Source organism: Selaginella moellendorffii, unplaced genomic scaffold, assembly GCF_000143415.4.
Source record: "Selaginella moellendorffii unplaced genomic scaffold, v1.0 SELMOscaffold_5, whole genome shotgun sequence".
Lineage (NCBI taxonomy): Eukaryota > Viridiplantae > Streptophyta > Lycopodiopsida > Selaginellales > Selaginellaceae > Selaginella > Selaginella moellendorffii.
Window position 1 is genome coordinate 358,222 of NW_003314266.1, and position 16,321 is coordinate 374,542.

At 46.4% G+C, this 16,321-nt stretch overlaps 2 protein-coding genes and 1 long non-coding RNA gene across 5 annotated transcripts; 2 read left to right on the forward strand and 1 right to left on the reverse strand.

Annotated features, from left to right (window-relative positions):
• Nucleotides 1-572: 572 nt before the first annotated feature.
• On the reverse strand, nt 573-1,497 carry LOC9655028. Of its 3 annotated transcripts, none has more exons than XR_002991738.1 (4): nt 1,161-1,320; nt 885-1,098; nt 673-809; nt 573-616 (listed from the first exon to the last, which is right to left on the reverse strand). XR_002991738.1 is itself a non-coding variant. In XM_024669472.1 (3 exons), exons 1-3 carry the CDS (start codon nt 1,463-1,465, stop codon nt 981-983), a joined length of 369 nt encoding a protein of 122 aa, XP_024525240.1. In that variant the 5' UTR covers nt 1,466-1,497; the 3' UTR covers nt 845-980. The 3 variants fall into 3 exon arrangements, 1 of the variants encoding a protein (XP_024525240.1); XR_002991737.1 differs by having other exon boundaries at nt 673-828; XM_024669472.1 differs by lacking the exons at nt 573-616; nt 673-809 and adding an exon at nt 1,340-1,497 and having other exon boundaries at nt 845-1,098; nt 1,161-1,285.
• A 55-nt stretch (nt 1,498-1,552) lies between these two features.
• LOC112344559 lies at nt 1,553-2,785 on the forward strand. The gene is made up of 7 exons (XR_002991739.1): nt 1,553-1,706; nt 1,774-1,848; nt 1,943-2,010; nt 2,069-2,124; nt 2,172-2,329; nt 2,403-2,492; nt 2,604-2,785. It is a non-coding gene; the product is annotated as an uncharacterized LOC112344559 (long non-coding RNA).
• Nucleotides 2,786-4,103: 1,318 nt separating this feature from the next.
• Nucleotides 4,104-7,141, forward strand: LOC9659642 (sialyltransferase-like protein 1). The gene is made up of 11 exons (XM_002964667.2): nt 4,104-4,227; nt 4,572-4,678; nt 4,768-4,878; nt 4,935-5,012; nt 5,066-5,157; nt 5,205-5,406; nt 5,467-5,557; nt 5,617-5,675; nt 5,734-5,882; nt 5,937-6,018; nt 6,067-7,141. The coding sequence occupies exons 1-11, from the start codon at nt 4,104-4,106 to the stop codon at nt 6,466-6,468; spliced, it is 1,497 nt and encodes a 498-aa protein (XP_002964713.2). The 3' UTR covers nt 6,469-7,141.
• Nucleotides 7,142-16,321: the final 9,180 nt, after the last annotated feature.

Consider the following 16,321-nt stretch of genomic DNA (forward strand, 5'->3'; position numbering starts at 1 on the left):
TTTTAAGAACGCTAATACAGAATATTTATTAGTTAACCGTCTTCCCTTTTTGCCAACCTAAACACATTCGTTTTGTTGGGAAGTATATGAATTGATTACAAAAACTGGTGACATTGATCATACTGCAGCTGATTAAACATTTAGAAGTGTAATTATTCATATGAACATTCATGCATAGATCTAGCATCTTCTCATCTCATTTATGAACATAGCTAAACATTGTTCACTGGATTGAATTTCCAGGTCTGCTGCTCAACATATCCTTGGTTTGCAGATGCCGGGCGAAGAACGAGAGGATGATATCACGCACTGTTCTGGTCCTGATCGTCGTTCTGCAGAGACCACTGCAAGTTCGTTCCATCCAGATTGATGGCCACATAGTCCGTGTTTCAAGCCTGGAATCGGTCCTCAGACCACACAAAACCGTAGTCAAGAGGATCAAATTGAGTCAAGAGCACCTGCCATGAAAGGTATCTTTTGTTTAGCTTGCAAAGTCCTTCAAAAGTTTTAGGACTTACCTTGTCTCCTGAGTGCTAGACCAGTCTTGTTTATTAGGATAAACGAGGTAAAAGTACGTGGTATTGTCTCGGCCACCAGCAGGAACCTTGAACCATGCCTATTACAATAATACGAATGAGATCCAAGATGATAGTGTCAGACAAAGTCACAAACCATGCCGTCGAGAGAAATGTTGTTTGGACTAACAGCCACCACGTTTGTCTCGTCGTTGTGCATGATTGCATCCTTGAAATTACGTCCACATTTTGCTGCTTCCAAGTCAAGTAATTGCCAAACCAGTGCACAGAATCCTGTACACATGCGAAGGCACTGTGCAGCACAACGAGAAAAATCAAAAGGAATTGACCAGAAGTCTAGAGGATTACCATAAGCAACGATCTTCCACCTAGAGTTTTCACCCTGGGAAGATGTCACCACTGGCACTCCGTCTTTAAAGCTGGACCTCGACGACGCAGTGTGGCTCAAAAACACGGACGAATTCCCAGTCTCTGTGACGAAGACTTGATTGTCCGAGCTTCCGGAAATAGACCAGAGGAGAGAATTGTTCTCGACTGCCGGATCATAATCTCCAACAGTAAGCTGGATCAGAGCTTGATAGAGAAAAATTCAAGTGTGAGACAAACTTGTCGTGATTTATATACCTTGGCAATGCTCCGGATGACTGGGAGCGAAGAGCTTTCTTGGAGCCGTGGTTTATAAACACCAACGCGGAGAGGTCACTGTTATCCTCGCTCAGGAACTGCCATGACTCATCCCTGTACCAGAGCTGCACAAGAGATCAAAACCAAGATGCTAGATCTGGATTGACACAGATTGATACCTGGAAGGGATTGAGCGCATCCTTGAACTTGAGAACAATCTGGGTGCCTTGCTGAGTAATGCAGTAGCCAAGACAAGCAGTGGACTCGATGGTGTAGAGCTTTGGAACTGCTGTGAGAGGTTCCATTTTTAAGAGCTAGAGTAACTCTGAGATCTAGGCCCATTTTATACCACCACAACCTCGTGGAGCGCATGGGAATTCATCGAGGGATAAGGAGGCAAGTAGGACCGAACTAGTCACCTATCGGACTGCAGGCGATTGGCTAGGTTTACAGAGAATGCGAGGGAGGAGGGAGCGAAAAATAGAAGCAGCCGCCCAAGCAGCGGCGGCGGCATCGAACTGTCGCTGGCGTCCCTGATCTGCGAAGGTGAGGCAAAATCTCGCTGCGATTGTTGGATGTGAATTGATCGGTCTTTCTTGCGAGAGAAATGTAGGCTTGCAGCGCCCTGGATTTTTCTTTTTCTTACGAGATTTGGACGCTTCTACGCTTGAGTCGGTCCAGCATCATGGTAAGTTTCTGGATCATATTTTATTCTATCTCCTCGTCTTCTCTTTCATTTGTTTCGGATGCTTGCAAAATCTATTTGCTTATCCTTGGTATAGCGTAATGTGCAGTTCAAAATCTACGAGCCACTGGAATACGAATTTGACGTCTGCGAAACTGGGAACAGGTATTTTCCTGCAAACTTTGCTCTTCATTGCTCTGGAAGTAACACTTTGAGGTTGCAGCATCGGAAACTTCCCGATGGCTGGATGGACTACGCTGCGAAACGAATAGCACAACTGTAAGCTAAGCTTCACGTTGATGGAAGTTTTTTATATCGTTGTGCAGGGGTGCAGCTAACTGTTCCAAGAACATATACTATCGCCAAAGCCATTGTTTTGGCCGCGCCAGTTTGAGATAGGTGGGAAACTTGGAAGACGGAGTTTGGAAAGGAGATAGATGCTCGCGATATTGTCATCTGAGACAATGAGGCACCAGTGACCACGGTAATCATCTAAAACTTGCATCTTACTGAGAGCTCACAAAAGTTTATTTATTTATTTATTTTACATTTCACAGAAATACACAAAGCATATTGCCATGAAACGGAGTTTTCGGTTGATGCTCGTGGAGTCGTAAGAAACCTGCTTGAGGTTGCAAAGGGATCTGGTACGTAGTAAATTCTAGACTCAGTGGATATGTATGGTTTTATGGTCTATATGGAATGATAGTCGATAGTCATAATGTTTTTGTTTTTTCTTAAATCTTCGATTTTTGCAGACACTGGAAATGAACGAAAGTTCATGGCTTCCATGGGAAAAGGAAACAAATGGGGAGTGCTCAGCTTCTTTTTCCCGTGAAAAGTCTTGTTATTTGCAAGAAGAAAAGTGGTAAGCGGTCCCTTATGTATACAACATGGCTGATAGTCAATTCCCTGCCACCACTGGATTGAATTTCCAGGCCTGCTGCGTATTAAATACTTGGTTTGCAGATGCCGGGCGAAGCACGAGAGGGTGATACCACGCACTGTTCTGATACTGATTGTCGTTCTGCAGAGCCCACTGCAAGTTGGTTCCATCCAGATTGATCGCGAGATAGTTCGTTTTTGAAGCCGGGAATCGGTTCTCAGACCACACGAAACCGTAGTCGAGAGGATCATATTGAGTCAAGAGCACCTGCCATGATCATCCAATTCGTTTAGTTTGCGAACTTCTTCAAGTTTTCAACAGTGTGCACTAGTTACCTTGTCTCCCGGCTTGGTTGACCCCTTGAGAGCAAGACCAGTCACCTTGTTTATGAGAACGAACGAGGTGAAGTACGTGGTATCATCTCTTCCTCCAGCGGGAACCTTGTACCATGTCTATATGTAATCGAATAGAATGAGATAAGATTACAAAGAACGACAAAAGTACAAACCATGCCGTCGAGAGGAACGTTGCTTGGATGAATAGCCACCACGTTTGTCTCATCGTTGTGCTTGACTGCATTCTTGAAAGTTACGTCCACATTTTGCTGCTTCCAAGTCAAGTATTGCTCATACCAGTCGCATATAATCCTGTACTCTTGAGAAGGCTCTGTGCAGCATCATCATATGAACCACAACCGAGAAGAACAAATCATATGCTTACCGTAAGTGACGAGCTTCCAGTGGGAGTTTCCATCGCTGTTGGATGTCACCACTGGCACCCCATCCTTGAAGCTAGCACTTGAGGAAGTGTGGCTCAGAAAAAATGACTTGTTTCCAGTCATGGTGATCAAGACTTGATTTTCGTGGCTCCCGGAAATACGCCACAGGAGATAATCGTCTTGGACTGCCGGATCATAGTCTCCAATAGTAGCCTTTTGCCATCAAAATTCCATATGATCAGCAACAGTGTATAGTATGAATACTGTTTTCTGTTTACCTTGCTTCGAGACGTTGAGTGTGCCTGGGACCGGAGAGCTTTCTTAGAGCCGTGGTTTACAAACACGAACGCGGAGTCCTGGTTCAGCAAGTTCCATGACTCATCCCTGTACCACAGCTGCACAAGAGTTTCCCATGATGATCGACAACCGGCAAAGTTTCCAAAGATTTTACCTGGAAGGGGTTGAGCGCGTCCTTGGACCTGAGAACAATCTGGGTGCCTTGCTGAGTAATGCAATAGCCAGGATAAGCAGCAGACTCGATGGTGTAGAACTTTGGAGCTGCTGTGAGAGCCATGTCTCTAAACTCTTAAGAAAAGACTAAAGCTTTTGAGAAGCCAAAGGGATGAGTGTGAAGTTATAGAGCTCTTTGAACGTATGCCAATTTATATAGTGGCAAGCTTCTCTCGCATTATCCCATGTGTTTCACACTGTCTTCCACTTCCTTACGCTTCTTACACTGACTTTGTGCCTGCCATATCCCATGTGTTTTTTGTGCCTGGTAGCGTTGGTTGAAAGGTTGAGTTATAAGCAAGCTTATCCATGGTGTAATAAAAAATGTTTTAAAATTATTTTTAATGAATATATTAGTGATATAATATCTAACAAATATTAAATTTATTTATTGATAAGGGTAAAGTCACAAAAAGATGAAAATTAATAAATGTAAGTTAATAATATAAAAACTTAGAAATCATTATTTTAGGCGTCGCAACGCTTGTTTTGTTAGAAGAAATTATTTGGCGAAGGAGGCAACCACGAGTGAACTGGTGACCTATCGGACTGCAGCCGATTGCTCTACCTCCATTAACATGTTAATTAACTGAGTCTGCTTTAATCTGACAGCTGAGCGAGCTAGGTTTACAGGGACGAGCGCGCTTGATCAGTGCGTAGGAGAAAATGGCATGGAAGCAGCCGCCCAAGCAGCAGCGACGGCAGCGACCCTTGCTACTGTCGCTCCCACTCGCGATTGCGGCGCTGGTGTCCAATTTTCTCGATCTTATATGTTCTTTCCTTTGTTTTCTTCGTTGGAGAGTAGTGATACTTCAATGCTTTCCTTTTACAGGAAAGAAATGGGCTTGGATTGACTGCAACCGTGAAGGATGCTTGCAAGATCGTGCTGAAATATCCGGAGGGAACAAATAGTACCTGGGTAAGCAACTAGAAATATTTTTGCGTGATCGAAGCTTACAAGTTTACTCGGTACAGCGTAATGAGCAGTTAAAAATCTACGAGCCACTGGAATATGAATTTGACGTCTGCGAGACGCTGCTCCTGTGGGAACAGGTACTTTGCTGCAAGTTTTGCTCTTGATTCAAATAACACTTTTGAGTTTGCAGTATCGAAACGTCACAACGATATTGACTCGCGAGTATTTGGATGCACGTCCCGATGGCTGGATGGACTACGCTGCAAAACGAATAGCTCAACTGTAAGCTAAGCTTGATGTTGATGGAAGTTTTTAATCTAGTTGTGCAGGGGTGCAGCTAACTGTTCCAACCGAAGCCTGTGCGAAGAACATCTCGAGTTGATACTACCGCCAAAGCCACCGTTTTGGCCGCGCCAGTTTAGGACGTGTGCGGTGGTGGGAAACTCGGGAGACCTTTTAAAGACGGAGTTTGGAAAGGAGATAGATGCTCACGATATTGTCATCCGAGACAATGAGGCACCAGTGACCACGGTAATCACCTCACAAAGGTTGCGTACTACTGAGCTCGCAAAAGTTGCTTTCATTTCACAGAAATACGCAAAGCATGTTGGCATGAAACGGAGTTTTCGATTGATGGCTCGTGGAGTAGTAAGAAACCTGCTTGAGGTTGCAAAGGGATCTGGTACGTAGTAGAAGTCTATGAACGAAGTACTGGCTTAATGCAAAAGAGGATTTTTGCAGATGATGAAGTGTTGATTATCAAGAGTGTTATCCATCGGGACTTCAACGCTAAAATAAAAGTAATAGGGCCTTTGACGCTTGCTATGCGGTTTGCTAACTGAGTTTTATCTTTTACAGCTTCTTCCGAATCCTGTCTACTTGTTCCAAGGTGTAGTTTTCCGTCGGGGAGCGAAAGGGACAGGCATTAAGTCTTTGGAGCTCGCCTTGTCAATGTGTGACTCGGTGGATATGTATGGTTTTACGGTGGATCCAGGCTACACGGAATGGTATTGACTCACACTCCTTCCAACTTATCATTGTACCATTCTTTTCATCTATAGGACTCGTTACTTCTCGGCTCCTCGCAAGGGACACAATCCACTACAAGGCAGAGCCTACTATCAACTGTTGGAATGCCTCGGGGTAAGAAGAACGACTATGGATTATCATTGACAGTCTCCGTGCATACAGACAATGAGGCTGCATTCTCCAATGCGAGAAGCCAGAAAGCAAGACTGGTCGGTCATTCCGACCCGACCGACAGTAAACGCAGCCTACTACGCAGCAATGGGACTCAAACGAAAGCCAGGCAAAGACCAGGGAGCTTTCAAGAACTGCAAAGTATGGGGAAGTTCATCTCGAAATGGACGCCTGTCAGGATCAAAAGACATGAACGAGACCCGCAAGAACTCAAACTACGCAATGTGGGAGAAAACAAGCGTGAACTCCCTGAGAAGTGAAGCTCAACACCATTACCGCGCCATGGAAGGCGTCACCATGTACAAGATCGATGGCAACAAGCTCGAGGACCTGGTGTGCATCAGACCACAGCAGGAGCAGCAGCGCAGCCATGGGAAACAAAAAAAATCTTAGTGACTCTCGACGAGGATGCAACACTGGCGCTTTAGCATACTGCCCGGCTCTGGCAGCTCGCCGTGCGTCACTATGGATCCGGCAAGAAGCTAACAGGCTCGTCCAGGCAGAGCTCCCCGGCTGCGATGGCATGCATCGGCCTCTTCCTACTGGCCAGAGCATCCGAGGAGATCAACCATGCAGCGGCAGTGATCTCCGAGCAAGGAAAGCCCGTAGTTCACAGTGATGGAGCAGAAGATCTCGTACGCAACTTCGAGCAGACCAGCGTGGCTACACGCAGCTAGAACGCAGACGAACGTGGCTTGATCCGGCAGCATTCCTTTCAGGTGGAAGCTGTGGATGATCTTGAGGGACCGGACGATGCGACTAGCTTGGCCGTAAATCGCGATCATCCAAGAGACAGGACTTCGATCCAACAAGATCTTTCTGGCCAGGCCTGGAGCACAAGACGCCGCTGCGAGCCGGCATGGTGTGGAAGAATCTAGACATCGCCGCTTTGGGCTTACGAAGTCGGGGGACATCTCGAAGATCCTGGGAGCTGAGGCGATCTTGCCGGAGATTAGCCTGGGATCATCGTGTTTGCAGAGACGATGATCGAGCCGATCATGATCAAACAGGGAGTTTTATTTGCAAGAAGAAAACTGGTAATGAGTACAGCATGGTTCATGGTTAACTGCCTGCCACCACTGGATTGAATTTCCAGGCCTGCTGCTCAAGATATCCTTGGTTTGCAGATGCTGGGCGGAGCGTGAGAGGATGGTACCACGCACTGTTCTGGTACTGATCATCGTTCTGCAGAGGCCACTGCAAATTTGTTCCATCCAGCTTGATCGCGAGATAGTCCGTGTTTGAAGCCTGAAATCGGTTCTCAGACCACACGAAGTCGTAGCCGAGAGGATCATATTGAGTCAATAGCACCTGCGATGATCGTCAAGTTCAGTTTGCAAAGTTTTCAAAGAGTGCTTTGTTGACTCTTTGAGTGCTAAACCAGTCACCTTGTTTATGAGGATGAACGAGGTGAAGTACGTGGTATCGTCTCGGCCTCTGTATTATGATAACACATGTGAGATCGAAGATGATAGTGTCAGATCAAAGTTACAAACCATGCCATTGAGAGAAATGTTGTTTGGACTAACAGCAACCACATTTGTCTCGTCGTTGTGCTTGATTGCATCCTTGAAAGTGACGTCCACATTTTGTTGCTTCCAAGTCAAGTACTGCCCAAACCAGTGACACAGAATCCTGTACACTTGAGAAGGCTCTGTGCAGCACAACGAGAAGATCAAAGGGAATTGGCCACAAGTCCAGAGGATTACCATAAGTGACGAGCTTCCACCAGGAGCTTCCACCGCTGGTGGATGTCACCACCGGCACCCCGTCTTTGAATTTCGAACTTGAGGAAGTGTGGCTCAAGAACGCAGACGAATTCCCAGTCATTGTGATCGAAACTTGATCGTCCGAGCTTTGGCCAACAGACCAGAGGAGAGAATCGTCCTCGACAGCCGGATCATAGTCTCCAACAGTAGCCTTTCATTTCATTTTGAGCAAACGTAGACAAGCTTGCAGTGATGCTATATCTTGACAACGCGTCGAGATGTTGAGATTTCCTGGGAGCGGAGAGCTTTCTTGGAGCCGTGGTTTATAAAACACAAACGCAGAGAGGCCACTGGTATCCTGGCTCAGGAACTGCCATGACTCGTCCCTGTACCACAGCTGTAGAAGAGTTTCCCCATCAAAACCAAGATGATAAAAATTTGGATAAGTTTTAGATCTGGATCCTGGAAGGGATTGAGCGCGTCCTTGGACTTGAGAACAATCTGGGTGCCTTATGAGTAACATAGTAGCCAGGATAAGCAACTGATTCGATGGTGTAGAACTTTGGAGCTGCTGTGAGAGCCATTGATCTTATAAGAAACACACTAGAGAGGAGTGAGCGTTAGGCTGGAAAGTACGCCATTTTATACTACCACAACGTGGAGCGCATGGGAACATGGAATCCGAAGTTTGTGCTTTCTTTAATTTTTTTCTTGGTACTTGTTTGTTAACAACAATTCGCTGACGAACACTACTGTGAAGTTAAATGCTTCACGGTAGGACTATAAAGACAATAAGTTAAAAAGTTTTATGGCTCACAGTTGTGCATGACATAGAAATATATTAAGGAGGCAATCTAAAATCTACGAGCCACTGGAATATGAACTTGACGTCTATGAAATGCTGCTCCTGTGGGAACAGGTGGTCTATTTTGCTACAAATTTCAAGTTGACAGTATCAAAGCTTCACAACAATATTCAACGTTTTACAGCTCTACATGGAGGATATTGTTTTGTGTTCTTCATTGACACTTAGTGAATCTCGACGAGGACATTGGTGAGCAAAACTGGTGCTTTAGCATACCACCCGGCTCTGGTGGCTCGCCGTGCGTTGCTATGGATCCGGCAAGAAGCAAGCAGGCTCATCCAGGCAGAGCTCCCCAGCTGCAATGGCATGCAACAATATTCAACGTTTTACAGCTTTGAGACAAATCGGGATCAAAGCGCACCACGCTAACATTGTGTAACACTCCCCCCAAACCGAAGCCACTCACCAAACCAAATCTATTGCATAGGAGCTGAAACTGGTGTGGCCCCAATGGCTTGGTGAGAAGGTCGGCTGGCATGTCCTGTGTCCTGAGATGTTGAATGGCCAAGATGCCACCATCAACCAACTCATGCACGTAGTGAAATTGGACTTCAATGTGCTTTGAGCGAGCATGGTGGACAGGGTTCTTGGACATGGCAATGCTGTTTCAATTGTCACACCAAGAGGTAGTGGGGCCAGCTTGTGCACACCCAGCTCAGCAAGTAACCATTGCAGACCACGTCCCTGCTACCAGTATTGAGTGTGATGTACTCTGCTTCTGCATTAGAAAGTGCCACCACAGATTGTTGCTTGGAGGCCCATGTGATGGCACCTCTTGAGCACATGCTAGAAGTCAAGCGATAGCCTTTGTTGTTGGCAAAACTAGCATCCATGCAGCATGTCAATGATGCATCACCCCTTGAATAAGCAATGTTGTAGTCTATAGTGCCCCGGAGGTATCTCACGATACACTTGGCAGCTTGCCAATGTATGGTGGTTGGTGATGTGTTGTATTGACTCAAGGCAATAGTTGCATATGTGATGTCAGGGCGAGTCATCAGGGCCAAATACATGAGGCAACCAATGAGATGCCAATAGGGAGTCCTATTGGGTAGAGGCTCACCAGACTGCTCAACTGTGAGGTCGATAGCACCAGCAACCATCGGGGTCTTGATGGGGTGGCAATCACACATACCAAACCGATCCAACAAGACTTCGACTTTACGTCATTGACTAAGCATGTAGCCACCAGACTCAGGATCGCATGTGACTTCAAAGCCAAGAAAGTAGGAGACTTGGCCAAGGTCCTTCATTTGGAATTGCTGGCTGAGAGCAGCTTTCAGAGCAGCAATGGCATCCATGTCATCACCCATAATGAGCAAATCATCAATGCAGAGGGCCACAATAAGCATGCTCTCAACATGACCATTCACATACACATTATGATCAACATGGCAGCGACAAAAGCCCTGAGTGCGTAGGGTGGCATCAAATTTTTGATACTAAATATAGCTCTATTTTAGGCCATATAAAGCTTTCTGCAATTGCCATGTACAGTCACCAGGGTCAAAACCAGGAGGTATATGCATATAGATGTCCTCTTGCAAATCCCCATTCAAAAATGCAGTTATGGTGGACTTGCCATTTGCAAGCAGTTGCAAGTGCAAAAAAAGTATGGAGGCTGGCAATTTTTACAACTGGTGAGAATGTTTCATTATAGTCAAGGCCATGAACTTAGCAAAAACTGTGAACAATCAACCGTGCCTTATAACGTACAACTTGACCATTTTTCCCATACTTTTTGGAAAAAGTCCATTTTGGATCCAAAATATGTCGTCTTGGTGGCGCTGAATCAACTGGAACATTAATTTTGTTAAACCGAATGGAAGAAACTTCTTCCGCAATGGCTTCCATCCAAGATAGAGCCTCAGGTCCTGAGACGGCCTTATCATGGGTCATGGGGATGCCAATGTCAACAAGGCCATAAAAGTCATCAAGCTCTGCAGCATCTACTTCAGCATTTTCCTGGACTTTCAACAAGGGCCAATGTTCCTAGGGGTGATCAAGAACTAGCATCAGATTAGGCATGCCACGACGTCAACAAGGTGGTGGAGGTGTCAAAGGCTTGTCCTCGACTGGAGGAGCATCAGCTGGTTCAAGCATGTCCAGAAGTGGAGGATTCCCCAATGGAATCTCTAGTGGCAACTCATGAATAGGATCTTAAGGTGGATGCAAGAGTGGACCATCTCCCATAAGTGGGATCAAAGGAACAAGTGGAGTCTCAGCAATGAAAGAAGGATCTTGAAGAGCCTCTGTAAACATGGGAAAGCCATCTTCATTGAACATGACGTCTGTGCTTACAAGAGCCTTGTGAGATGCAAGATCCCACAACTTGTAAGCTTTTCTCCCGATAGTGTCGTCTTGTGCATATCCCACGAAGATGAAGTTTTTACTTTTGGGATCTAGCTTTTTCCGAAGTTGATCAAGGGTATGTGCGTATGCTGCACAACCGAAGACCTAAAAGTGGGATACATCAGGAATAGAACCTATCCAAAATGCCTTAGGGGTTTTTCCATCCAAAGCAGCCGTGGCAAGGTGATTTTGGACATGCATTCCTGTGGCTATGGCCTCTTGCCAAAACATCTTGTTAAGATGTGCATCAGCTAACAAAGCACGAGTAACATTGACAAGAGTGCGATTCTTTCTTTCTGCAACACCATTTTGCTGGGGGGTGTAGTGGGCTGTGGCTTGCAATTGTATGCCTACATCACGACAGATGCCCTGAAGCTCATTGTTGAGGTATTCATCACCACCATCAACTCAAAGAGTTTTTATCTTTCGACCAAGGAGATTTTCAACATAGGCCTTGTACATTTGAAAGGTAGCAATTGCATCATTCTTATGCATCAAGAAGTGGATGCATGTTCGACGGCTATAGTCATCAATGAATGTGATGAAATAGCTTGCACCATCATGACTTGGCACGTCCATAGGGCCGCAAAAATCAAGTCCAGAAGTCCAAAAGTCCAATTGCTCAATGCTTGCTCAGCAAGAAATTCCGGTGGTGATGCTTACCTAAAACTCAAGCTTCACAAAATATAGATAGGATATGTTGGAAATCCAATCCAATAACAATATCTTAGGATTTCATCCATTGAAGAGATTGGTAATGGACATGACCAAGTCTCTTATGCCAAGGCTCCACATGAGAATCTGCCTCCACAGTTTGAAAGGCTTGAACTTAGTCGGCAACAGTAATCTCATACAAGACCCCAATGTGTGACCCACGAAGCAACTGTGTACCAAGCATGTGAAAGTCACTAGAGTCAACAAAAGAGACTCCCTTTGCATCAAAGACTACCACTACATTTTGATCACATATCTTGGCGACGGACATTAAGTTTTATTGCAAGGTGAAAACATGCATGGGACCATCAAAGGCCAATGATCAAGTGAGAGCCAAAATTGCCCGATGCCTTCCATGGGGAAAGTGGTATTGTCACTTAAATGCTCGGCTGATAACACTTGAAAAGACTCTTCTTATTGCCCATAATATTAGTATAACTAGAGTTTAAGAGCCACTTGCTTGGTGCTGCAATTGCCTCTGCATTATAGAGTTCCTCAATAGCCTCATTTGCTATAGCAATTCCATTAGATTGGCTTTCACCGTTGTAGCTAGTCACTTGACAGGCTTTGTAGCAGTGCAATCTTGAGCCAATGGCTCATCTCCAAGTAGCGAGTGCACTGATTCTTGGCAAGTCTGGACTTGGCATGCCTAGATGCCATGGAATTTTGCCCTTTCTGGGCATTTGCAGCTGCATGTGGTTTTGCCACCTTGGCATCACCAGAAGCTCGCGAAGCATACATAGGCTGCAGCATTTATGCTCTCTCGCTTTACATGGCCTCAATGTTGTGAAGACTCCTCACGGCATTTGCCCAAGTCATCCCTGGTTGGAGAAGCAGGCTCTCAACTACATTCTTCCAGCTAGCTAGCAAGGACCTGTAGAGCCGCAGCCTTTGCTGCTCATCCGTGAGACAGTGCTTCGCCCTAGTAGCTGCAAGTTGTGTGAAAAAGCCTTGGAGCTTGGCAGTGTGAGTCTGGATACTGCCATTTTCCTCTAGCCTTAAGGACTCCATTTGTGAATAGATGTTGAAGACATCCATTTCACTCTTGGTGCCGTAGGTGTCACTCAACCACTTTTAGAGCTCTACTGTAGTGGACTTTGGAATCGATGAGGCAACAAAGAGAACATTTAAGGACAAGCATATCGCAATACTCCCTTTAGCCTTGGAATCCCAAAGGTTCCAATCACGCACCTTAGCAGCACTAGAGCCTAGAGTTGGTGATGACTCTATCCCATCTACAATCCCCAACAAACCATGAAACAAGAGATAGGATTCAAGATGGATTTTGAATCCCTCAAACCCTTCTGCATCAAACTCACGGATGGATGGCTTTCTTTCCATAGTGCTATCCCAGCTCCAATACCATGTGTAGCGCATGTGGTTTTTACCCTTTATCTTATGGTGAATTACCATAGGATAACCACAAAGTAGAACCTAAACCCTCCATACAAATTGATCTTTCGTCCCTGGTGACTCTCTTTTTTATCTCATCTTTGACCAAACCTTAACCCTGTGTTCGCAATACCTTTATTTCAATCCAAGAAAAGTTTATGAGAGAGCACAGCAATGACTACTCGAACCAATAAACTAATCCCTACAATCTTGGTTGGTTCACTCATAATCATGCCTAAAAAGGATCCATTAGTGCCATGCTAAACAGCTATGGACCAACCTATTTGCCACTCATAGCAAACCTAGGGGAGGTTTACTTTCACCTATAGTACATGGAACAACTCATGGAACCACCAATGGGTTAATATTAATCCTGCCAACTCAAAGCGTGACCTTGAGTTACTAATGTGCTTCACTCACGAGCCTAAGCGTAAACTTGTGCATATGGAACAACTCAATCCTTCTTATGAGCCCAAGAGCAAGCTCATGTAATATGGTACAGAAAAGTAACCAAAATCCATACCGAAGGAACCATTGCGAAGTCTTAGCACCCAACGTGTACCCATTCGGATCACCATTTTCATTTTTGCATATGCAACAAGATTAATTGCCCAATCTCATTGGATAGTACTCGGTGAGACTCATCCTTTGATACCAAATGTAGCACATGTGGTTTTTACCCTTTATCTTATGGTGAATTATCATAAGATAACCACGAAGCAGAACCTAAACCCTCCATGTGCCACATGTCACATGCCATGTGACACATACCATGTGTTCAAAGGACAGTGGTGTGGAACCTAAGTTTCAAGGCCTAGAGCCACTAAACGAAGGAATGGTGCCAAACTCCCAAACATGGAGCCAAAGAGTGATGGCACTGGAGCACGGAATGACTTCCGAGCATATAGCCCAAGGAGCGAAGGGACATGAGCACCAAGCGACTTGGAATAGTCTGTAGCACATGTGATCATAGATGAGATTTGAATATACTATCATCGTGGATCCTTGGAACTTTGAGGGATAAATGGGGATAAAATAGCCACTAAGGGCTCTTTTATCAAACAATTGCCCCTTTTCCAGTTGGTTTAAAGGGAGAGAGATAAGATGCACTACAGTTGGTATCGGAGCAAATGGCACGGGTTTGATTCCCATTGATTAGTGGTTACTTAAAATATAATATACCCTTGAGCAAGGTATATTTTTACCCCTAAATTTAAAATCGTACATATTGGGCATCCATGCGTACGTCCTTCCTTTTGTGTGGAGTATCCACAGACGAAGGTATTCACCGTGGGATTGTGGTACGGGTGGATGACTAGTTGCCTCACATGGAATAGCTGGTCTACACAATTGAAGGATTGGTAGATTCAGTGTGGAAATAGAGGTTTTGGTTCCCCTTGGCTCAATAGGGGTTGCTAGTCAATAGTCAATGAGGACATTGACATCTTTGAAGAGGGGGTGAGTGTAGCGCATGTGATCATGGGATGAGATTTGGATATACTGTCACCATGGATCCTTGAACCTTGGGGGATAAATGGGGCTAAAATAGCCACTAAGAGCTCTCTCATCAAGCAATTGCCCCTTTTCCAGTTGGCTTAAGGGGAACTTTGTGTGAGACACAAAATCCCTAGGCCCCAAAGTGGAGCTGGAGGGGTGCCACGTGGTAGTGGCTGAAGCGAAAGCCAAACGAGCGTAACATGTTTGGACTAAAAGCTCCGCCTTGAAAGGTCGAGAGCGGGAGTGGAACTCCCAATGAAGTGCTCGAGGAACAAGCACAAAGAGAGCAATAAGCGAGGCTCCAAAAAGGGACCCAAAAGGACCAACACATGAGACGTGGAAGTGTCTGAGATGGACCCGAGTTGGAGTCCGAAGTGGAGTCCGAGAAGGACCCCGAGATGGAGTCCGAGGTGGAGTCTGAGGTGGACCCGAGATGGACCCGAGATGGACCCGAGATGGGACCCGAGATGGACCCGAGATGGAGTCTGAGATGGAGTCCGAGATGGAGTCCGAGATGGACCCGAGATGGAGTCCGAGATGGAGTCCGAGATGGAGTCCGAGATGGAGTCCGAGATGGAGTCCGAGATGGAGTCCGAGATGGACCCGAGATGGAGTCCGAGATGGAGTCCGAGATGGACTCGAGATGGACCTGAGATAGACCCGAGATGGAGTCCGAGATGGACCCGAGATGGAGTTTGAGATGGAGTCCGAGATGGAGTCCGAGATGGACTCGAGATGGACCCGAGATGGACCCGAGATGGACCCGAGATGGAGTCCGAGATGGAGTCCGAGATGGACCCGAGATGGAGTCCGAGGTGGAGTCCGAGATAGATCCGAGATGGAGTCCGAGATGGACCCGAGATGGAGTCCAAGATGGACCCGAGATGGAGTCCGAGATGGAGTCCGAGATGGACTCGAGATGGACCCGAGATAGACCCGAGATGGAGTCCGAGATGGAGTCCGAGATGGACCCGAGATGGAGTCCGAGATGGAGTCTGAGATGGACTCAAGATGGACCCGAGATGGACCCGAGATGGAGTCCGAGATGGAGTCCGAGAAGGACCCGAGATGGAGTCCGAGGTGGAGTCCGAGCTGGACCCGAGATGGAGTCCAAGATGGAGTCCGAGATGGACCCGAGATGGAGTTTGAAATCGAGACCGGGACCAAGACCGAGATTGGGACCGAGACCGAGACCGAGATCGGGACCGAGATCGAGACCAAGGCCGAGGCCGAGTCCGAATCTGAGTCCGAGTCCGAGTCCGAGTCCGAGTCCGAGTCCAAGGCCGAGTCCGAGTTCGAGCCTGAGAGGGTGAAAGCCCAAAGCGTTCGTCTCCCAGACCCTGGGGGGTTTGGTGAGCTCCAAAAGTATAGTAGGGGGAGGACTGCAGTGGAGCCAGTTTGGCCAGGAAAGGCCAGTTTGGCCCAGGAAGGCCGGACCCAGTGTTGGGTGATGAGCTGCCCACTGGGAAGTCCAAGACTAGAGTGAACACAAACCGACAAGCGGGGTAGCTTGGTGAAGTGTTCAAGAGTCGGCTCTAGTTCCCCCGGGAGATCGACTGGCCGATGCTCCCAGTCCAAGTGTGGGTGGCACTACCTACTTGGATACCTTTCGTTGCTCAACGGAACCTTGCTTTAAGCCCATGGCTAGAGCACCTAAAGGCGAAAGGTAGGGAAAGTACCCATGAGGCTTGTGTAAGGCCACGGTGTTCCGAAATGT